This window comes from Oncorhynchus nerka, linkage group LG9b, assembly GCF_034236695.1.
Source record: "Oncorhynchus nerka isolate Pitt River linkage group LG9b, Oner_Uvic_2.0, whole genome shotgun sequence".
Classification (NCBI taxonomy): Eukaryota; Metazoa; Chordata; class Actinopteri; order Salmoniformes; family Salmonidae; genus Oncorhynchus; species Oncorhynchus nerka.
In genome coordinates, this window is record NC_088424.1 from 16,384,008 (window position 1) to 16,408,598 (window position 24,591).

General features: G+C 43.2%; 1 protein-coding gene across 2 annotated transcripts in view; it reads right to left on the reverse strand.

The window, feature by feature from the left end:
• Window positions 1-23,961, reverse strand: part of LOC115114343 (paired box protein Pax-3-like) — a 35,840-nt gene extending 11,879 nt beyond the window's left edge. The window contains exons 1-7 of one of the 2 annotated variants that reach the window (XM_029642494.2): window positions 23,561-23,961; window positions 22,674-22,909; window positions 22,128-22,254; window positions 21,559-21,705; window positions 5,366-5,565; window positions 1,730-1,895; window positions 1,358-1,581 (exon numbers count right to left, since the gene is read on the reverse strand). In XM_029642494.2, coding sequence (XP_029498354.2) covers window positions 1,358-1,581; window positions 1,730-1,895; window positions 5,366-5,565; window positions 21,559-21,705; window positions 22,128-22,254; window positions 22,674-22,909; window positions 23,561-23,645 — 1,185 coding nt within the window. In that variant the 5' untranslated portion in view covers window positions 23,646-23,961. Of the gene's footprint in view, window positions 1-1,357; window positions 1,582-1,729; window positions 1,896-5,365; window positions 5,566-21,558; window positions 21,706-22,127; window positions 22,258-22,673; window positions 22,910-23,560 lie in introns of both variants that reach the window. The other variant, XM_029642493.2, reaches the window with a different exon arrangement.
• Window positions 23,962-24,591: the final 630 nt, after the last annotated feature.

The following is a 24,591-nucleotide window of genomic DNA, read 5'->3' on the forward strand; positions in this document are numbered from 1 at the left end:
CCAAAACTAGACGTTGAACTGACGTCTGTGCTCAGTGGGAATCCACAGTATTGAGGATTTTCTGTGTAGACATTGCAGAGTTTATCTAGCTTTGTGTGTGCGTTTATTTGGTATGTCTAATTGTAAAGTTTTAAAGGTTTTTATCCACTCACTATAAATGTCATAAAATGTATTAATTCGTATTTCATCTCTTTTATTATTTCAAAGTTCCATCCAGTCTGAAATGCAAATGAGCATATTCCAATATGCATTAAAAAAAACTGCAGATGAATACATGAATTAAAACAAATTAGTCAACAAAGTGAGTCATTTGCATAAATTACACACCGCATTACTAAAGGATAGATTCCTTCATTCCAATCAATTAGCACACTGGAACGTTTCATAATTGCAATTCAGGACGGACGCATACATTCCAGACGTGTGCGTTTGATCGTGCATGTGCACGTGTGCATGTATGCTTCCATATGCAAGCTAAGATAGCCACTCTCTAAAGGGAAAGATCCTCTCAGGGAGGCTGGGGGTGAAAAACAGCTATGAGAGAGAAGCACCTTTGGCCTCCAAGCAGAGTAAAAGCAATCGAATGGATTTGTCCTCTTAGGAGAGAAGAAGGCATCTACTGACCGTTTGCGTGCGTTAAGTCGACTCTACTCAAGTGGTGGCTTGTGGCTAGTCAGCACCAGCTTGTGAAGGAACCAATGTGTTTTACTGCTGTTCTCAGTTTAAGTAGTCAATTATTGTCCATTTCCCAAATGGTTTCACGGATCACCAGGTTGTGTTGTCCTGCTGTCATTTGCTGATGAAAATGACAAGCAGACACACACACACACGCCCTCAGGGTTCCCCTTGTCACAGAAATAGGAAGAAGTGCTCTCTCTCATGGGGCGAGGACCCAGCGTGCATTGCGTGGGGCCTGGCCACCATTTGTGGCGGTTAAAAGCTCGTTTTCCGCCTGTTAGGACGGCCCCCTCACGGCGTACGGAACCCGCTATGGCCTCTAATGACTGTGTAATCGGCCATAATTGTATTTTCCGTTTTCATTTGTGTCATCTTCCATCTGCCACTCTTCCTCTTACTATCGTCCACTCTCACACTCCCTCCATCTTCTACTGTCTCCTCTCTCTTCATGAAACATTTGCATAGCACAAGTCATCCCTATTGAATGCATCTGACAAATGTATGTCAAATCCACTCAGTCACCGAGCTAATACATCTACCGAAAGTTATCAAGAACAAACCCCCTAAACAGGGTTTACCATTCCGATGGTATAAAATTGAAACTATGGAATCGACATGTTGCATAGCAAAACACTTATGTTTGTGCTGCTAGCTACAGTCATGACATTGAATGACTGACCTGCGGTGAGAGGCCGTTGCTAATGCTGGGGTTGACTGGGTTGGAGTGGCCAGGGGGAGGCACAAAGCTTTCTGAGTAGCCTGAGAAGCCGTGGCGTCCGGAGGACAGGCAGTAGGCCGAACTCCCGTCCTGGGTCCCCACTGAGGAGCCAAGCCCACCCTGGTGCACCGAGGTGGGGGGGAGAGGCTGAGGCCTGTGGACCGTACTGTGCTGCTCTGACACTGCTGAGAGAGAGAGAGAGAGAGAGAGAGAGAGAGAGAATGGATTAGGACTAGGCTATTGATCTTGAGTCAAATACATCACATCTGTAGATGACCTCTGTTAATATAGAATGAGATCACAGAGAGAAGTGGAAGGTGAAGGTGTGCTCACTTTGTGAGATGGAGGTGGGAGGGTAGGGGGTGTCTGACAGCTGATATGGCTGCAAGCTCGACATGGCCGAAGGTGGGAAACCGCCGGGGATCAGGTGATTAAATGCCATTAGCTGATTGGCTCCTGCCTGTTTCCTCCACCTGGCTCTCCTGTTGCTGAACCACACCTAATAAAATAAAATGGAAGACGTGAGAATCTATTCTTGTGAAAAATAGTACATAGAGTGTGTGTGTGTGTGTGTGTGTGTGTGTGTGTGTGTGTGTGTGTGTGTGTGTGTGTGTGCAATAGACATGCCTAAAGTGTGTGAGAGTATTCAATGTGTGTGTGCCCGCTAACAGTATGTGTATGTGTGTATCTGTGCTGTAGCCTCAAGCAGAACAGACAGATAGAGATCTGAACATCTGGTGCACTTTGAAACCACAGTGACATTACGTCTTTGTCTAACTCAGTCACAGGGTTTACATTGACAGAGGTCCCCAATTACATTCAGCCGTGGGACGATTTGTCCTTGAGTGGATGGTCGGGGGGGTGGGGGGGGGGGGGGAATATACAGTTGAAGTCGGAAGTTTACATACACCTTAGCCAAATACATTTAAACTTAGTTTTTCACAATTCCTGACAATCTTTAAAAAGTTCCAAGTCTTTAATAAATCTTCTTAGGGCTAAGCCGCTTTTTTTCTCAAATTCCGCCTGAATACGTGCCCAAAGTAAACTGCCTGTTGCTCAGGCCCTGAAGCCAGGATATGCATATAATTGGTACCATTGGAAATAAAACACTTTGAAATTTGTAGAAATGTTAAAATCATGTAGGAGAATATAACACAATAGATATGGTAGGAGAAAATCCAAAGAAAAACAAACCAGCATTTTTCTTTTAAGAGAGACCAGGCGCTTACAATGGCAAGTATAAGGACATACTCAATTTTAGCTCCCAGGATGCAATTGATATGGCTTCCACATGGTACAGTCTTGTTTGCCCGCGCCATGAAGACAAGACACACGTGCTAAAATCGGTTTCCTATTGAACATACTTCTTTCTGTAAGAAATATTATAGTTTGATTACATTTTAGGGTATCTGAGGAGTAAATAGAAACATATTTTGACTTGTTGAAACCAAGTTTAGGTGTAGATTTTCGTATTCCTTTCTCTGCATACTGAACGAGTGGATTACTCAAATCGATGGCGCCAAACTAAACAGACTTTTTGGGATATAAAGAAGGATTTATCAAAACAAAACGACACTAAGTGTTATAGCTGGGACCCTTTGGATGACAAATCAAAGGACGATTTTCAAAAAGTAAGTGAATATTTAATCGCTATTTGTGAATTTATGAAACCTGTGCCGTTGGAAAAATATTTTGTGGGGCGCCGTCCTCAAACAATCACATGGAATGCTTTCGCTGTAAAGCCTACTGTAAATCGGACAGTGCAGTTAGAGACACTTGTATGTAGCTAAATGTTTAATATCCATAATTTGTATGATTATATTTTTAAATTCCGCATCCTACAGTTTCACCGGAAGTTGTCCCGCTAGCGGGGACGCCTAGCCCCCTAAGCCATTTTGCCACAACTTTGGAAGTATGCTTGAGGTCATTTTCTATTTGGAAGACCCATTTGCGACCAAGCTTTAACTGATGTCTTGAGATGTTGCTTCAATATACCCACATAATTTTCCCTCCTCATGATGCCATCTATTTTGTGAAGTGCAACAGTCCCTCCTACAGCAAAGCACCCCCACAATATGATCTTGCCACCCCCGTGCTTCACGGTTGGGATGGTGTTCTTAGGCTTGCAAGCAAGCCCCTTTTACCTCCAAACATAAGGATGGCCAAACAGTTCTATTTTTGTTTCATCAGACCAGAGGACATTTCTCCAAAAAGTACCATCTTTGTCCCCATGTGCAGTTGCAAACCGTAGTCTGGCTTTTTAATGGTGGTTTTGGAGCACGGGCTTCTTCCTTGCTGAGCGGCCTTTCAGGCTATGTCGATATAGGACTCATTTTACTGTGGATATAGATACTTTTGTACCTGTTTCCTCCAGCATCTTCACAAGGTCCTTTGCTGTTGTTCTGGGATTGATTTGCACCTTTCGCACCAAAGTAAGTTCATCTCTAGGAGACAGAAGGCGTCTCCTTCCTGATGGGTATGACGGCTGCGTCGTCCCAAGGTATTTATACATGCGTACTATTGTTTGTACAGATGAACGTGGTACCTTCAGGCGTTTGGAAATTGCTCCCAAGGATGAATCAGACTTGTGGAGGTCTGCATTTTTTTCTGAGGTCTTGGCTGATTTATTTTTAATTTCCCACTGTGTCAAGCAAAGAGGCACTGAGTTTGAAGGTAGGCCTTGAAATACATCCACAGGTACACCTCCTATTGACTCAAATGTTGTTAATTAGCCTATCAGAAGCTTCTTATGCCATGACATCATTTTCAGGAATTTTCAGCTGTTTAAAGGCACAGTCAACTTAGTGTATGTAAACTTCTGACCCACTGGAATTGTGATACAGTGAATTGTAAGTGAAATAATATGTCTGTAAACAATTGTTGGAAAAATTACTTGTGTCATGCACAAAGTAGATGTCCTAACCGACTTGCCAAAACTATAGTTTGTTAACAGTACATTTGTGGAGTGGTTGAAAAACCAGTTTTAAACTTCAACTGTACTTAGAAATAATTTGAACACTGCAAATTAACGTCAAGAATCGCAAACAGTTTTTGACAAAAACAAAATCCTTTCAAATCTGGATCCCACTTGGATACGATGACATACAGTCTGCCTCTCTATTTATGCGTGGGGATATTGGGGAACAGACTCAATTAAAATCACTTTGAGCTGATTTCCTGGGGATTTTACAGTCTTTTATGTCCAACACTGAAAATGATATACAAATGTAAATATATTCTTTGTATTTTTTTGTTTTGAACACTTGGGGGCCTAATTAAAATCTCCAGCCCATGGGTCGCCTGTTGGGGAATCCTGACAAACCCATAAACCAATGAAATCACTTTAATGGCTTAATAAAGAATCTCTAATTCTGGCGTCTTTTTTAGTTGCTTTTAATAGATATCTTTTTACAAAAGATGTCAAAAAAGGAAACTTTTATATCTGAGAATACAGTGAGGCCTGTGTGTGTGTGTGTGTGTGTGTGTGTGTGTGTGTGTGTGTGTGTGTGTGTGTGTGTGTGTGTGTGTGTGTGTGTGTGTGTGTGTGTGTGTGTGTGTGTGTGTGTGTGTGTGTGTGTGTGTGTGTGTGTGTGTACAGCTGACATGTGACTGATGTCTGGAGGGGGTGAATGGCACCATGCCAGGCCAGCTTAACACCCATATTGCACATATCCCCAGGAATCTCCAGCCCGGCAGATCACAGAGCAGTCGCAGACCAGATTGGGCCCCTGGGACTGTGGACAAAGACCTCCAGAATGTGTGTGTGTATGGGGCGGCAGGGGTTAAAGACATCCCAGTACAACTGGTGTCTGTGTGTGTGTGTGTGTGTGTGTGTGTGTGTGTGTGTGTGTGTGTGTGTGTGTGTGTGTGTGTGTGTGTGTGTGTGTGTGTGTGTGTGTGTGTGTGTGTGTGTGTGTGTGTGTGTGTGTGTGTGTGTGTGTGTGTGCATCTGAGCACGTCTTTACTAACCTGAACTCTGGCTTCTGTGAGTTTGGCCCTCTGAGCTAGCTCTTCTCTGGTGTATATATCAGGGTAGTGTGTTCGTTCAAAGGCTCTCTCCAGCTCCTCCAGCTGCTCGGCTGAGAAGGTGGTCCTACTGCGGCGCTGTTTCCTCTTTAGTGGCAGGCCCGGCTCGGAGTCCACGTCCGAACCCTCGTCTGAGTGGCTGGCTGCAAACACATAACAGATCATGGTTATTCTGATTGGCCGGTTAGAAAAACGAAACAGGAAAGCTGTTATTTTGAATGGAGGAGGGGGGCAACAAAATGTATTTCTAAGACTTGGAATGTAAAGTAAACCCTTGACTTTTATTAGAGAGACACACAGAAGCAACAGGTGTCAAAGACTTGGGATAAATCCTACAATGTAATGTAATGACTAGGGCCCATAGTATGACCTGGGTAGCTCCTGCGGTCAGGGAATAATATATCTAGTTCTCGCCCACTATGATGTGACCTTAGGGCTTTCACAGGGTGGGATCACTTTAAATTGATCCTCAACTCCCCCTTCTAAACTCCACACAGGCCCCAGTGGATCCTAAGGTGATCAAAAGAGAGCCCAGAGAGACCAGTAGTCCGTTTAAACATGGATTAAAGGAGTCGTATACCTGTTGGCCAAAGTAGGATATCACCATTTTGTATGAAAATGTAATCCCAGATTGTGTCTTTCATCTGTTTGCTCAGTTGAGGGCTGCTGGACAGCGGGACAGAGAGACAGAAGGGACAGAAGGACAGAGGGACAGAAGAATATAGAGAAAGACAGATGGACAGAGAGACAGAGGGACAGAGGGACAGGAGAATATAGAGAAAGACAGATGGATAAAGAGACAGAAGGACAGAGAGACAGAAGGACAGAAGAATATAGAGAAAGACAGATGGACAGAGAGACAGAGGGACAGAAGGACAGGAGAATATAGAGACAGACAGACGGACGGACAGACAGACAGACAGACAGACAGACAGACAGACAGACAGACAGACAGACAGACAGACAGACAGACGGACCGACGGACAGACGGACAGACGGACAGACGGACAGACAAACAGACGGACAGACAAACAGATGGAGGGATATAGAAACAGACAGACAGAGGGACAGAGGGATATAGAGACAGACAGACAGATAGAGGGATATAGAAACAGACAGGCAGAGGGATATAGAGGCAGACAGACAGAGGGACAGAGGGATATAGAGGCAGACAGACAGAGAGACGGAGAGGGCTTTTAAGGCCTAATTCAGCAGAAGAGTGGTGAATGAAGGCTTGAGGCTGGGAGACTGAAAGACTAAAGCAGCGTATGGGGGGAGGCTAGCTGTCTATTAAATAATGATTAGGGTCCTCAAACTAGCGTGACAGCCACCCATTGTCCACCATTACGTGTCTGCAATGCACTCGTCACACACACACACACACACACACACACACACACATAAACGTATACACACACACACATGCATCTGTCTGCTGTGTCTAGAACCTCTGATTTCACGCGTTGCTTTTTCTCTATAACAATGTTTCCAACACAGATGGCTACAGACAGAAAGGGTTAAATTCCATTCCCTTGAGCTCTTTGCCTGAGGGACCTTCTAATCATGAAGTCTGACAGAAGGTGGGACAGAGCTTTAAATAGGGGTCTGTCTGAGTCTGTGCTTGTATGTCTCATAGACCCAAACATCCACCTAAAAGCAGAGGCAAATCCAGTTATATTGTAATAATAGTATTACCCATACCAAGACCACCTCGTGTCTCTCAGTGAGGCATCAGAGAGGAGGAAAGAGCTGGAGAGAAAGAGAGAGAATATGGTGTGGATGCATGGTTAATGGAGGTAACCTCTCCTCTACGCTTCTCCTCTCTTCAGCTCTCTCTTTCTCCTCCCTCTCTCCTCCCTCTCTTCAGCTCTCCCTCTCTCCTCGCTCTCTCCTCTCCTCTCCAGATTTAGGTTTAATTAAAAGTAGAGAACCAGGCAGGCAGGGGAGCGGGGCTCCCGTCTCTCCCGTCTCCTCAGTGCCATTCTCTGGAGCCGAACAGGAAATGCTTGTGCTGGTTGCCAGTGAGAGCCCATCCAGGCATTACACAGGGATTTGAGCTCTGGGAATTCTGCTGTGGCTCTGGAGCGCCGAAACAAGATTCCAACGCAGGGAAGAGCTCTTTATTAGATTCAGACCAGGGGCACCGGACAGAGCATTGAGAGCAGAGAGACTCATGGGAGATTTGTTGGATGTGAAGAGTAAATATCCATCAGGGCAGAAAGTTTTGAGCCATGATTTGGAATACTGGTCTGGCTGGGATGTTTGTGTTACTTTGACAGCAATGTTGAGGAGAGGTATGTACACAGCATCAACCCTAACTGAAAAACTGATCAAGTATAGTAAATCATTTTTTTCTGCAGTGAATTTTACATGAATTCTATTGTTATGCTATTATGTCCTAAACTATCAAATAGTCTCAAATTCTGCCCCCAAATTATTCTGCCCCAAAAGCAACTATACTTGTTACTCAAAACATTCACAGAACAAGAAACGGATTCATTAAGCGATAAACAAGATAAAAACCAAACAAACCAATAAACAAATACACACATCATGGTCATTGCCATTTAAAGGATAGAAGAAAGAGAGAAAATGTGACAGAAAGAGAGCTGAAAACAAGCTGAGAAGAGCTAAGAGAAAAGAAGGAGACCAAAAGAAAGCTGAAAATTAGCTAAGAAGAGAGAAAAGCTCCCCAGCAGCACTGTATCATGTTAACTGCAGGGTGGGGGTGCACTCCTCTTTTCTCTCTCTCTCTCTCTCTCTCTCTCTCCACCCCTCTCTCTCTCTCTCTCTCTCTCTCTCTCTCTCTTATTAGTAACTACCGCGAAAACACTCCATCACGGCCTCTACTTTAATGAAAAATGACAGTGTTACTTTTGTCATCCTTTTGGCCCTCCTTCTCTCTCGTTCTCTCCATCTCTTTCTCTCCGTCTCTTTCTCTCCATCTCTCTCTTTGGGAGTGTTATGGCCCGGGTTCCTTTGTATGGCGGAGGGGAAAGGCCTGTGGCAGGGCTCTATTGGGCTGATTTCCACGCTCCATCTGTAGAATCCATCAGGGCTGCCCCGGCCCGCATTCAGGGCCCTGTCACCTGCCCAGCAGGGGAGTGAGGGAATGGGGGTCTGGATGGGTGAGCGAGGCAAGGGGGGTTGTGGGGGCACAAAGAGGGCCAGAGAGGGGCCACTGGGGCTGTAGAGGGGCACAGCAGGGGAGCACCCCCCCACCCCCCCATCCCACCCCAATCCCTCCCACCTTCCATCTATAGCCAGAGGGGCATGGGGGTTGGTGGGGGCATGGGGGTTGTGGAGTTGAGAAGATGAGGGGGTGGGGGTAACTGATGGGAGCTGAATGCACCTGGAGAAGATAGACAGAGGTGAAGGGGTGCTACGGAGGGAACGAGAGAGAGAGAGAGAGAGAGAGAGAGAAAGAGAGAGAGAGAGAGAGACAGAGAGAGAGAGAGAGAGGGGTGGAGAGAGAGAGAGAGAGAGAGAGAGAGAGAGAGAGAGAGAGAGAGAAGAATAAGAAGTACAAGTGGGGTTGCTCTCTATTCTGCTCCACTCATTGTTAAAACTGTCCCTTCCACCATGTCCATTTCCATTACTCCACTTCCCTCTTCCTCCCGCCACAACCAACCACGTTCCGATGCCCGTGGCGGATGACAACGAGAGGGCAACATTGACGCAAACGCAGGAACCTAGAGCAACAGGGTTCCCACACATTCCCATCAACAAACAGGAGAAGAGGATACTGAACACACAAGGGGACCTCCTCACTTCAACACTCAAATCAAATTTTACCCTGGAGCTAGGGTGCTGAAAATACAAAATACTCCACAGTTTGGCTGTGCCTCTGACAATAATCTAAATTAACGCAAAAATTGATTATTTTCCCTGAGGAGGAAATTGGTTTTGCTGCTGAATTAGCCACTAAAATAGACATTTAAACAAAGCAGGACCAGGACGTGTAAGGCCAGTAGATAAAGGATTCATTGAATAAGGTTGACAGAGCGACACAGTAAGGATAGATGGATATGTAGATTTCAACAGGTACGTAGTTTGTGTTAGACAGTGCTTCCCTCTCGAGCATGAAACACACCGAGAATCTCACTGCCAATAGATACTTATCACAGTGGGAGGCCATTCCTTCTTTTGCTAGAACAAAAGCGGTAACTGCTGGGTGCCAAACCACTGGCGACGAATCTGACATTTCTACTTTTAGAATCGCAATGCACGTCAGTAGCCAACAACTTGACTTTGAGCCAATCAGAGAGCACGAATCCCCACGTGGGGGGAGCCAACAGGAGTGACAACAAAAAAGAAAAAATAGGGGGGGCATGAGCCAGTCACAATTAATATGCAATTTAGGCTATGGGATGGGAGCTAGCTAAGTGCACAGATGCAATGCACACAACACTAAATACTTCCTCCAAACTATCTAACCACTGTAGCTAATATTTACATTATCATTAAATCACAATGGATTCGTTTCCATGAAAAACTGCCTGTGTTAGCTGCCGAGTTAGCGCAGTGTCTTTGGTTAGGACATCTACTTTGTGCGTGACACCAGTAATTGTTCCAACAGTTGTTTACAGACATATTATTTCACTTATAATTCACTGTATCACAATTCCAGTGGGTCAGAAGTTTACATACACTAAGTTGACTGTGCCTTTAAACAGCTTGGAAAATTCCAGAAAATGATGTCATGGCTTCTGAAACTTCTGATAGGCTAATTGACATAATTACCTGTGGATGTATCATAATTACCTGTGGTGTACCTGTGGATGTATTTCAAGGCCTACCTTCAAACTCAGTGCCTCTTTGCTTGACATCATGGGAAAATCAAAAGAAATCAGCCAAGACCTCCAAAAATATTGTAGACCTCCACAAGTCTGGTTCATCCTTGGGAGCTATTTCCAAACACCTGAAGGTACATCGTTCATCTGTACAAACAATAGTACGCAAGTATAAATACCATGGGCCATCATACCGCTCAGGAAGGAGACGCATTCTGTCTCCTAGAGATGAACATACTTTGGTGTGAAAAGTGCAAATCAATCCAAAAACAACAGCAAAGGACCTTGTGAAGATGCTGGAGGAAACAGGTACAAAAGTATCTATATCCACAGTAAAATGAGTCCAATATCGACATAACCTGAAAGGCCGCTCAGCAAGGAAGGAGCAACTGCTCCAAAACCGCCATATAAAAGCCAGACTACGGTTTGCAACTGCACATGGGGACAAAGATTGTACTTTTTGGATAAATGTCCTCTGGTCTGATAAAACAAAAATAGAACTGTTTGGCCATAATGACCATTGTTATGTTTGGAGCCAAAGAACATCATCCCAACCGTGAAGCACGGGGGTGGCAGCATCATGTTGTGGGGGTGCTTTTCTGCAGGAGGGACTGGTGCACTTCACAAAATAGATGGCATCATAAAGAGGGAAATGATGTGGATATATTGAAGCAACATCTCGACATCAGTCAGAAAGTTAAAGCTTGGTCGCAAATGGTTCTTCCAAATGGACAATGACCACAAACATACTTCCAAGTTGTGGCAAAATGGCTTTAAGGGCAACAAAGTCAAGGTATTGGAGTGGCCATCACAAAGCCTGACCTCAGCTCTGTCAGGAGGAATGGGCCAAAATGCCTGAAATGTTTGATCCAAGTTAAACAATTTAAAGGCAATGCTACCAAATACTAATTGAGTATATGTAAACTTCTGAAAGCTGAAATAAATCATTATGTCTACTATTATCCTGACATTTCACATTCTTAAAATAAAGTGGTGATCCTAACTGACCTAAGACAGGGAATTCTTTTACTAGGATTAAATGTCAGGAATTGTGAAAAACAGAGTTTAAATGTATTTGGCTAAGGTGTATATAAACTTCAGACTTCAACTGTATGTATAGTGTAATTGTGCATTGATGTGTATACAGGGCTCATCTGCGAAAGATACCGTGGTCTCAGCATGACTCTCTTCTTAAATAAAGTTTTTTTTAAAAGTCGTATAAAAATGTATATGCCGTTTACACAGAAACCCGCGCTAACACATGCAGACACGCCCACAACGATTTACAGAGGACTGACATTGCCAAAAGCACACACACAAACCTTAACTAAACTAAATGGTTTATGGATCCAGGAAGCAGACAGGTATGGCACACACACGGAGATGCAAACCGTCAGACTGTCGCTGTCCATTACAATCACCTCTAGCAGAACAGTATTTAACAGTAGAGAAAAACCTCCACACAGACCAGACCTCAAATAGGGACTGACTGGGCTTGTTGACTGTGTCGAGTCCAGTGGCCAAGACACACCCTGGCAAGCATTCCCTCTTCACCCTACTCTGAGATGTTAACACGAGGAGACACATATTACACACACATAGTGGCTGACACACACATACACACACACAGAGTCACGACTCGCCAATACACACACACACACACACAAACACGCACAAACACACACACGCAAACACACCCGTACAAAGAGTTGCCAATACACACACACAAACACACACACACACACAGTCACCAATACACACGCTCTGATTTTGCAATCTCAGAATAAAGATGTAGAAAGAGAGGGAGAGAGGAAGAAAAAGAGGCAGATTGAAGGAGACTGATGGAGAAAGAGATTAGAGAAAGAGCCAGAAGGACTGAGCCGGATAGAAGGAGAGAGAGAATCCAGAAAGAGACAGAAAGCAACAGAAAAAGAGAGATACAGTAGGTATAAATAGAGAGAAAGGGTTTAGAGAGAGGGCCATATGGGGCTGTTTATGACGGGGCTGGTCGTAGGGCCGGGCGGCCCTTCCTCTAGGGGCTCTTAATAGAGAGCGTAATTGAGATGCTGACATGTGTTCCCCTGCACCCAAAACAAAAGGCAGAAGAGACAAATTAACTAGTTATTTGCACAGGGAAGTAGATCTGGCCCTTTCAGAGAGCAGGACTGGATGGCCGACTCACTGAATAAAACAGTACATCATCGCCATGGAGGCGTGACAAGGAAAAGCTAGGGCTAGACCCAGCAGATGCACACAGGGTATAATGGTTAACTGACAGCTTATGGCCCCAGCTGGAGTTAACAGTGTGGTGAGAAAAGGAGGAGAAAGAGGGGAGGATGGGGAGGAAGAGGGGAGTGGGGCCTGGCTCTCACTTGACTTGCTAAGGAGCCCCCAGGAGTCTGTTGCAGCTGCCTGGGAATGAGGGAGGAAGGGACGAAGGAGGAGGGATGGAGCAGGGATGGAGGGCGAGAGAGCAAGAGAGAGAGAGCGATTGGAGAGCGGGCTGTGGAGATCACACACAAAGAGAGTCAGCTATATGACGTTAAAAAGATGTATCACTCTCTGATATAGCTGAAGTGGCAAAAAGCCCCAAACGGCCCTGTGCAGGGCATTATGTGGGCCCAGTGTGGGGCATCTTATTATTTAGTTCCAGTGGGGTGGAGTGAGGTGACAGTTTCACGGTGGCATTGCCACCCCCAAAGAAGGGACAAAGCAGTGGCACAGTACCCATGCAGGGCCACATGAACAGGCCAGTCTGCCACACGCTCCCCCCCAGCACCGACCCACCCTGGCCCAGCCGCCCAAGCCACCCGCTCCCCAGGTGCATAATGGGCCTACTGGGCCTACTCTCATAGTCTCACACCAAGCAACCACCAGCATCATTCCAATTCACTTTAGCTTTACACATCCAATAATATCAGAAAAACCTACAAGATTCCTATAATATTGGATGACTATGTAATATGTTCTATAGCCCAGAGAAATAGAGCGGGAGTCCATTAGCTGTCATGGTGAACTAAACATTATTTTAACCTTCTCTTCCTGACGAGGAGATAGTTTTAACAGGCAGTGACCCTAAGTCGCCCTCTGACCCTGCCAAACTACACCCCCATGTACTGTCATAAAGGGGAGGGGGCAGGAGAGGAGCGGAGGTGGGCTGCTGACCCCTTTACAGGCCAACATCACCCCTCCACAAAAACTTCATAGGCAGTGAACGGCCAGAGTTCAACCACCGTGGCATTCCTCAGTTTCTCTTCTTTTCCATAACACATTCTCTAGGCTGTGACGTGTCTTTCTTTCTGTTTCTCCTTTTACTGGTTAGTCTGTCTGTCCTGGTTTCTTTATCTTAAAGTTCGGATCTTTTTTGAATTTTTTAGGCATATCTCATCGTGCTTGGATAATGTTCGCGTCTAATCGAGATGCATCAAGACGCGAAAACAAAAGCAGACTTTTTTTTTTGTTGCTCTTTTCCGTGAGAAAACACGACTAAAAAGAGCTACGAAATGACTCTACCGTGTCCATTCCATTCTGCGCCGAACTAAACCGCTCTTAAAAAATAATAGAAGCAAGGCTAAACCAAGTTAAGTGATTGACAACGCTGTCTGGCTTTACTCAATTAACTATCTCATTGTATCGAAACCTTTTTTTGACAGAACTCCCCTCGCCCCTCACCCCCCTCCCCCCCGACCTCATTCTCTCCGAACTCCTTTATCCTCCACCATCACAGAGTTTTGCTTAGCTAATACTTCCAAGGAAATAGAGCATTCCCCTTGACCTTCTATTGGTCACTCTTCTCTTTCTCTCTTCTTCTCTCTTTCTCTTTCAGCCACTTCAAACTGTCTCTCTGGGCAGTGGGGAGAATGTGACGGGAGTCCATCAGCGACGAGAGGCAGGCCCAGGGCAGGACCCCGCTCCCTCACTTCAAAGTTGGCCTGCATTCATTAATTGTCCTTTGAATTAATATCACAGTCCTCACAATGCGGGTGCCAGCACAGAAAGAGGATTTAATGAAGCATAGAGCCTGTATTCACTTGCAGATAAACCAGTGTGGATTTTCTTGAGAGAAAGTCTTGAGAGTGATGCTTTGACATAGGCTGAAGTAAATGTGGTGTGTATAGCCAGGGTGAGAGGAGATAAATAAGGGAGTGAATAGGGAGGGGGATGCTTTTCAATGCACCGCTAACATACACTACATGAGCAAAAGTATGTGGACACCTGCTCGTTGAACATCTCATTCCAAAATCATGGGCATTAACATGGAGTTGGTCCCTCCTTTGCTGCCATCACAGCCTCCACTCTTCTAGGAAGGCTTTCCACTAGATGTTGGAGCAGTGCTATGGGGACTTGATTCCATTCTGCTACAAGAGCATTAATGAGGTCGGGCACTGATGTTGGGCAATATAAGGCCTGACTCGCTGTCGGTGTTCCAATTCATCCCAAAGATGTTCGGTGGGGTTGAGGTCAGGGTTCTGTGCAGGCCAGTTAAGTTGTTCCACACTGATCTCGACAAAGCATTTCTGTATGGACATCACTTTGTGCACAGGGGCATTGTCATGCTGAAACAAGAAAGGGCCTTCCCCAAACTGTTGCCACAAAGTTGGAAGCACAGAATAGTCTAGAATGTCATTGTATGCTGTAGCGTTAAGATTTCCCTTCACTGGAACTAAGTGGTCTAGCCCGAACCACGAAGCATTATGCCTCCTCCACCAAACTTTACAGTTTGCACTGTGCATTGGGGCAGGTAGCATCCTCCTTGCATCCACCAAATCCAGATTTGTCTGTCGGACTGCCAGATGGTGAAGCATGATTCATCACTCCAAAGAATGCATTTCCACTGCTCCAGAATCCAATGGCGGCGAGCTTTACAACACTCCAGCCGACGCTTGGCATGGTGATCTTAGACTTGTGTGCGGCTGCTCTGCCATGGAACCCCATTTCATGAAGCTCCAGACGAACAGTTACTGTGCTCATGTTGCTTCCAGAGGCAGATTGGAACTCGGTAGTGAGTGTTGCAACTGAGCACAGACGATTTTTACGTGCTATGGGCTTCAGCACTCAGCGGTCCCGTTTTGTGAGCTTGTGTGGCCTACCACTTCGCAGCTGAGCCGTTGTTGCTCAACAGTTTCCACTTAACAGCACTTACAGTTGACCGGGGCAGCTGCAGCAGGGCAGAAATTTGACAAACTGACTTGTTTGAAAGGTAGCATCCTATGACAGTGCCCTGTTGAAAGTCACTGAGCTCTTCAGTAAAGCCATTCTACTGCCAACGTTTCTCTATAGAAATTGCATGGCTGTGTGCTACCTGTATACACCTGTCAGCAACGGGTGTGGCTGAAATTACTGAATCCACTCATTTTAAGGGGTGTCCACATACTTTTGTATTTATACACTACCATTCAAACATTTGGGGCCACTTAGAAATGTCCTTGTTTTTGAAAGAAAAGCAAATATTTTGTCCATTAAAATAACATAAAATTGATCAGAAATACAGTGTAGACATTGTTAATGTTGTAAATGACTATTGTAGCTGGAATATCTACATTGGCGTACAGAGGCCCATTATTAGCAACCATCACTCCTGTGTTCCAATGACACATTGTGTTAGCTAATCCAAGTTTATCATTTTAAAAGGCTAATTGTTCATTAGAAAACTATTTTGCAATTATGTTAGCACAGCTGAAAACTGTTGTACTGATTAAAGAAGCAAAAAAACTGGCCTTCGTTAGACTTGTTGAGTATCTGGAACATCAGCATTTGTGGGTTCGATTACAGGCTCAAAATGGCCAGAAACAAATAACTTTCTTCTGAAACTCGTCATTCTATTCTTGTTCTGAGAAATGAAGGTTATTCCTTGCAAGAAATTGCCAAGAAACTGAAGATCTTGTACAATGCTGTGTACTTCTCCCTTCACAGAACAGCGCAAACTGGCTCTAGCCAGAATAGAAAGAGGAGTGGGATGCCCCGGTGCAAAACTGAGCAAGAGGACAAGTACATTAGAGTGTCTAGTTTGAGAAACAGACGCCTCACAAGTCCTCAACTGGCAGCTTCATGAAATAGTACCCGCAAAACACCAGTCTCAACATCAACAGTGAAGAGGTGACTCCGGGATGCTAGCCTTCTAGGCAGAGTTGCAAAGAAAAAGTCATATGATGCTCCAGATACTCAACAAGTCTAAAGAAGGCCAGTTTTATTGCTTCTTTAATCAGTACAACAGTTTTCAGCTGTGCTAACACAATTGCAAAATAGTTTTCTAATGACCAATTAGCTTTTAAAACGATAAACTTGGATTAGCTAACACAACGTGTCATTGGAACACAGGAGTGATGGTTGCTGATAATGGGCCTCTGAACATCAATGTAGATATTCCATTACAAATCAGCCGTTTCCAGCTACAATAGTCATTTACAACATTAACAATGTCTTCACTGTATTTCTGATCAATTTGATGTTATTTTAATGGGAAAAAATTGTTGCTTTTCTTTCAAAAACAAGGTCATTTCTAAGTGACCCCAAACTTTTCAACGGTAGTGTACATTCTCTAAGTATGCAAGCCAGGAGAATCTGGACGTCTCTTACTTAATAGCTGAGCTTATGATTTTATAAAATGGTTCGCAGGAAACGACAACACACTACAGAAGTCAAAAATAAGGTACAACTTCGAAAAACCGAACTTTCATTTGAACTTGATCCAAAAAAAACACCAGGAGAAATCCAAGTGGAAAAGGTTAAGACCAAACACATAAGTTAATCAAAAATGTGTATGACACTAAACTGCCTCTATGTTTGACTACTTGTGATGACACCAAACACCAAATGATCTGGGATACATCATTTATTCATCTATTGGTGTTAATAAAAACTCTCAGCCCTGAATGAATTCTGATCCCTCCATCCAACATCAATCTCCAAGAAAGAGCTGCTATACTCCAGGTATTGTGAATTTGGATTTCTGGTGTGGCATACTGTCACAGTACAGTTAAATTGGGTTTATATAAGTAGTAATAACCCAGGCAGGGAGACAGCCAGTGATCGCACACAGAGTCAAGACCCAGCTATTTCTCTTCTCTATCCCAGTGCCTGGATTTCTCCACTGCTCTGCCTGGAGGCAGAGATGGAAAGTAGTTGGTAGAAAACATTCCACTGGTCGCAATGAGGCACTGTTGTTTGTTATGACTGGAGATAGTCTCTCTCTCTCCATCTCTCAATCCCTCTGCTTCACTAAGACAGCGTAGAAACGCACGGACCGCTGACAAATATACAACGTTATAGAAAATCAATGCCTAACTTCCCTAAAGGTTTCCGCTGTTGTGTCTGAGGTTTTTTTTTTTGGGGGGGGGGGGGTTCCTGACATGGTCGGCTATTACTGAGTGAGTGAGAGACATGCGTTTATTGAAATTTCTGAATGCCCTGGGAGAAAAGACATTATGAAACATTCTAATTGGTTTATAGGGTTTGTGGAAATACACAAATCATAGCGGCCATTGATATGATTCCCTATAGATCTAGCTTCAACCGAATGATTGCAGTTTGCATATTACGGTCTATGCATGCCACGTTTAAAAATGGCTCTCACTTTTTTCTGTTTCTCTGTTCTCTCTCTTTCCCTCTACTCTTTCTCTCTCTCTCTCCCCCCCCTCTCTCCTCTCTCTCCTCTCTCTCCAAACTCTCTCAGTCCATGCCAAAGTAGTGGGGAGCCAGTTTTCCCATTTTATTTACACAAACAAAGTCCTACTCAGTTTCTTTGACAAAAGCAGCTAAATCTTTCATGTTTTGTCAGCACTTGATTCCTCCTGTCCCCCTGGCTATTTGCCTGCTCCAGGACAATGGAGCCAGGAGAATGGGAGCAGATTTTGTGAATGTGCCTCAATGAAACCAATTATTACATGTTGACTGCGTTCACCATGGCAGATTTGAAAGAACTGGGCTTATTCAATTTGGCACCGCGGGATTCCCTTTCAAGATAAGTTATCCCTTTGACTGTTTGTATTTCTGAGCTTTTCTTTTTTTCTCCCCCCCAAACCCCCCCATTGTCATAAATGGAATCTGCAAGAGTAGGCTACTCCTCTTTCATGACTTTGGTTATTTTAATTAGCTAAATGAGGCTAAAGGGGTGTCCGTTGGTGTTATAGTCATAAACAGAGGAAGGTGGTGTCATTCATTAGGAGGCAGTTAATGTGCCAGTATTTATTGATTAATTAACATGAAACCATTCATTCAGTTTAGGAGACCACTTCCATGCTGGTATCATTTATGTAATTTGCTCATGCAAGATTGACAAGGTTGAGCACTTTCTGCAGACAAATTTTGCACCAAATGAATGTGTTCATACTAATAGAAAGTATTTACTGTCCCCAATTTCTTTCTTTTTTTTCTTTTTTAACTACTGTTAAATAATTGGTCAATCACCATAACATTCTTAATTATATATAAATAATCGAATTTATACATTTAACATTTTGTTTCCCCTGAACTCAACTATACCTCTTAAACAGGAACTGCAATCGTTTAACATCAGATTCATTTCCTGATTAAAAGCGCAACATTTACCATTTGCTTGGGGGCATCCTTTCCCAGAATGCTCTAGGTGCCCTGTAATGTCATGCAGATCTAGTAGTAGCTACCTGGTCCCAGTATAGCTACTTTATCCCACTGAACTCAACAGTGGCCTTTTCCCAGACAAATAAATCAAAACAGAGCAGCTTTGATCTCTGCACTTAAGGGTAGCCAACAATGGAGGCCGTGGCGAAAGAGGCAGAGAGAAACAGTCCTCTCTCTCCTGCAACAATAGCCTCTACAAACACCTACTTAATCAATATTTGGCCAGAAGACACCCTCTCCATACCCAAGACAGCCTTTTCACATTCTAATGAAGAGCTTTAAAGGAAAACGAAAACAACAAGATCAACTACTTCCACAGGCACACACAAGAGGATAAGAGAATTACATATGGCCATTGCAGACTGAGGGAAAAGGGAAAGTAATCATTGGACTGTGTTTGAATTGGAATATAATTTGAGTAGACAACATTTCAGATATGCCATTATCAACACTTGAGTTTACTCTGAGCTAATGAGTTAATGTTGTCATTGTGGATAAGATTAAGATGATTAGTCTGGCAATGTAACAAGGGGTCGAGGTACTGAATTAAAGGAAAATACGTTGACAAATTCTTCCCAAAACACTCAACTATATTTCTTGAATCTAAATAACACATAAAAACAACAACTTTTTGTCCGTTCAGACGTTTGGCATATTTTAAAATAAATAGGCTGTAAATCATACTGTGATACATCTATAGGTCGTAATAACAATTTAATGTAACTTGTTGTGCACACTTGTTGCAACGTTTTATCATGCCTGGCTGTTCCTAACTTACAATATCTATATCCTAATCATACACCTCTCTCACAATATCTGCAAGCCTGTATAATCTATCTAAACAAGGCATCATCAGCACGAATAGATAACAGAGAAAATGGAGGGGAATAATATCAGATATCGAAACACAACCATAATCAAAAGAGTACTATCACATCTCCATAAATGGGCTATAGATTGTGATGGACAAATTTGTCACAACCCCGCAGGAAAAGTATTAACCAAACTGAGAGAATACATTTTAAAAGGTTAACAAAGTAAATTGCCTATCCTGATCTGTATTCGCGATGCCTCGCCTGGAAAAGGGCAGGAAAGCGGCTATACATGTGGCATGAATGCGCGCGCCGCGGGCGAAGAGGACCGGGCGGGCTTTGTCCCTAGATGAAAGTGGGAAGAAATAAAAGGTTTGAGTTTAATCTACTAGAAAGGGTTTACACTGCGATGACTGATGTAAGGAGTAGTAAGCAGACCATGCCTCCTGCGCAACGAGTCTAAACACATGAGTAAAAGAGCGATAAGAAAGCCTAATCATTTGAGGATGCTTGGAAAATGTGTTTTAAAAAATGGTTGAGTTCTTCAGATATGTATTTGCTATAAGTGAAAAGACTTTACCCCCCCCCCCCCCCATAATAATATGTAAAACAGGCAATGTGTCCCTTCCGAAACCTTGTTATGAACTTGGAATAGGCTTTGCTCACATTTCTAAAATTTTATGTTTAAAAAAGTCAGTTTCTGAAAGTATAGCCTACATTCCTGAAAAACCAACAGGTCACCAAGCAACAGGTGTTCGGGGAAAATCCAGGTCATAGGGAGAGATAGGATGCTGTCTCGTTCTCTCTGAGTCTGAATAGCAAACCCATCTCTTGACGCTGAAAAAGTTTCCAAATGAACATTTTGTCGTTGAAAACGGCCATTTTCTCTCGGCGCGCAGTCTATAAAACCGGCCGGAGTTGCCCATTGGTGTTATCTGAATTATTCATCGCTCATTGCGGGTCCATAATGTCTTCTCCCAGCCTTTTGTCAGCGCATTTTTTCTCCCTTTCTCTACACATTTTGAAAAGCTTTGGCGTCTTTTTGTACACCACTGAGCCGCTTGCTATAGCAGGCCTTTGTGCGCCTGAAACCGAAGTGTGAGTCTCAATAGACTCTCTCGCCTTTGTCCGGCAAGTTCATCCTCAAGTGTCCGATTGTGTGCGGAGGAACCGTCTTTTTTATGGGGGACGGAACAGTTGGGCAAATGTTTGATCAACTTCATATGGAAACGTTTGCCTTTAGCAAAAGTTTCGTTTAGTATAAACACAGGCATGCAACTCAAAAGTCCATATTCATAAAGTTAGGCTAGGCCTGTATTGCAGAAAACCACCAAAATAGTTGTTATTTTCAAATGCTTAAATATTCGTTTTTTAAAATTCAATATCTATCTCATATCTGCACAACAATCATTCCGCTTGACAAACCAACCACAAAAAAAGTTAAACGCAGAGTCACGCGTCCATTTTTTTTTATTTAGTAAACGATTTAGGTATTTAATTAAATAGTAATGGTCCATGATTATATTTCCATTTATCGCATTATATGGGTATTCTAATTCAATTCTGCATTTTTTTCTCTGCACATTATGTAGGCCGTACCCATCTGAATTTAGTGTAATATGCAGGTTATTTGCTAATTCAGCATCTTCAAGAGACAACAACACATTTGTAATATTCCCCATTTCTCCCAATTTTCAACTGTCTCAAGTGGCCAACGAATTAACCGACTTTTTAACAACTTCTAAACAACATCTCAGCACATATTGTATCACAACCAAATATAGAAAATAGAGAGGAAAAGAAGCATTCCATACTTCTGAAATAAAAATTATTTTCTAAACCAAAATTGCACCCTTGTCCAATAAGGAAACCGTGGCCTTACAGTCAACATCGCCAAAGCTTTGCACTGCTTTTGATTAAAACCATTACTCACATCTATCCCCGAGGATGCCGTCGATGCTGTGTTTCGCTCGTCTTTCGTTCTCTTCCAATTCCCTTTTCTGGATTTCATCATCGTCCTCCTCATCTTCTCCTCCAACTCCCCCGAATTTACAACGCATGATACGGCTGATTGAACTCACTTTCAAAGTAAATACATAAGTGATCAATTATTAGTAAAAAATCATGCTTGAATTGATGAAAGTGCCAACATCCAATGCATATTGTCTTAGCACCTGTTGATTGGTTTTCACCTCGCAATAATGTTTCACAAAATTCTATTTATATCTGTTTATATTTTCAAACTTTCAGAATGTTTACAGTTGTTGCAATAGGGGTGTCATTTTTATATGCTTTTATGACTTTAGTAGACCTATAGGCTATCTTCTCCTGCACTTTTTACTAGGCGTATGCAAACGCATAATATTTATGTAGGCTTATACGATTTTAGTTAAGTAGCGTACATTTACATATTGGACACTATGCTCTGGTTAAGATAATTATAATATATGTTTGGTTTGTAGATCTTTAAGGTATAAATTATTAGTTAAAAAATGTAAATACCCGAGGGGATGTTGTTTCTGTCGCAGATCCCGTCTTTGAGTAATTTATCCCTGATTTCCCAGCTGAACATGCCCGGGTTGTCTTTCTTGTATTCCTCGATCTTCTTGTCCACATCTGGGGTTGTTGTCTGCTTCAAGTGGCAAGGATGCAAGGAAACATTTCATTAGGCCTGTGATTGCAATTGCACATTTATTTATTTTAATTTTAAATTAGGCTACACTGTGCCTAATAGGCTATACAGTTCTGTTGAGTTTTATCTTTTACCTGATCGTTTTCAAAACCCATGTTTTGACAGTCTGTATTAATATGGTGCTAAAAGTGCGCATAAAATAAGGTCTTATAAATTAAATATGTATTCGGAATAATGAATAGCATATGACAATAAATTATACCACACAAAACTGTTAATTATTATATATCATTTTAGTTTAACGGCCTGTCATCCCCAATTACATGTATCCTGTTAGTGGCATGTTGAGGTGCAGCCCATTAAGTTGGGCTTGACAGAGACATCGCTGCTATACAGTCCGGTTCTAGGACCCTCACCTTGGGTTTGCTGCCTCCGATGGACCCGGGCCTGATGGAGCCTGTCTCCTGGTACCGGCACAAGATTTTGGACACGCATCCATGGGAGACTCGGAGCTGGCGGGAGATGACACAGGGTCGGATGCCGTGGTGGGCCATCTCCACGATCTTGTGGCGGATGTGGTTGGGCAGGGGTCTGCCGTTGATAAACATCCCACCGAGCTGGTTCACCCGGCCCTGGCCTAACGGGGTAGAGACTGGACGGAGGGAACGCATTTCATTCAATAACAACAACAAAAGTCAACCCCAGCAGCAAAAAAAAAGCCTAAACAATCAGGCCTATATTTATTTATTCAACGTTTATTTATCCTATCTCAGTGAAAGGGGCTATATTTTTCAAGAGAGACCTGTTGCAATAAAATATGTTAATAACATACCATTTGATCTCGGTCTTTTGCTAAATGTTTAATTGTTCTTGCTATTACATAGGTTAGACTTAATGGATGGTGCACAATGTAAATCAATGTAACATTTATAACAAGAGCATTGTTGATGTTTTGATATCAACTGCTACTATGTTAATTCAATTGAACCAGGGATTGCTACAAACTGTTTATGGCTTAGTAGGCTAGTGTAGGCTACTTACAGTTTCCAATAGGCAGCCAACACATTTAGGGAATACATCAACTTTGATTCACTTGTCAAAATGTTAGTTCATGTGTAGGCCTACTGTTAATTGTCTGTTAAAAGGCCACACTAAGACAATTATTTAGATATGAACAACAGTTTTGCAGCTGTTCAAAGTTGACACAATATCAACACTTGCTTTCTGATTGAATCATGAACAAACAAACAAAATCTTCCAATACGCAAGAAACATGCACTTGGTTCCATTTGCAATAGCCTACCTTCCAGAGAGTAGCCTCCCCGCGGGTAGTTTTGGTGTGGGTTCGGGCGCATCATCCTCGGTATGCCCCCCGCTAGTGCTGTCATGTCTCCTAAAACTCCGCCAACGATGCCTTGCTCTCGACCAAATCAACACCAACCCGTAAACTTCTGAAATATTCTGGGATCCACAAAAACGTATAGCTTAAAGGCCTACACGTTGGCTTCGATGGAGCAACAGGACAGCCTCCACGGGTTGCTTCGTCAAAATAACAACATGCAAGAAAAACCACAAGTTAAATCCTTGGAGAATGGTGCATTTGTCGATATTCAACGTGGAGTGTGAAAATATTGACAAAGCAATGTTTGCCTCTGTTGAAAGTAAAGGCCGCTTAGTTGGAGTTGTTGTTGACACTTTATCTGAATTGAGAAGATGGGTGGAAGTGAAACATTTTATAAGTTGTTGCTCTCCTTTCTCCTCAGTCCTTCCAGGCCTCTGATTGGCTTAGAAAGGCGAATCCCAGGGGCGCTGAGGGTGCATTTTGATTGGCCGATTGTTTTCTGTAGTGACCTCACGGGTCCAAGGCGTTGAGTCTTGTGGTGCTCCCGAGCTTTTGCTTTCACAGAATCTGATCCACGATCAGCCCTCCAGTCATCAACGGTAAAGGCTATATGGTCCAACCATGTTGATGGATGAAGATGCGCCTTTTAGTGAAGGCTACGCTACCCCCTGTAAGTCACCAGTCACCAATGTATTGCTTCATTATGATGTGACTATTTCATAACAGAATTGCACATACACCATTTTCTGCCTGTGAAAGAACACACACACGAACATACACACACACTCACACTGTTTGCTATGCACAGTGATTTTACAAACAGGGATTTATTGTAGTATTTAGACAGTAGTGCACTAATTAGAATAGAAGGAGCTATGCGACCCAGCAGGGTGTGACGCCTGGAGTGCAGTAAAGTTGTCTGTGGCGAAAGAAAGTACAATTGTGTGAAGACATTATTTATAACTTCATGAGTGTCAAATGCCCCCCTTCTT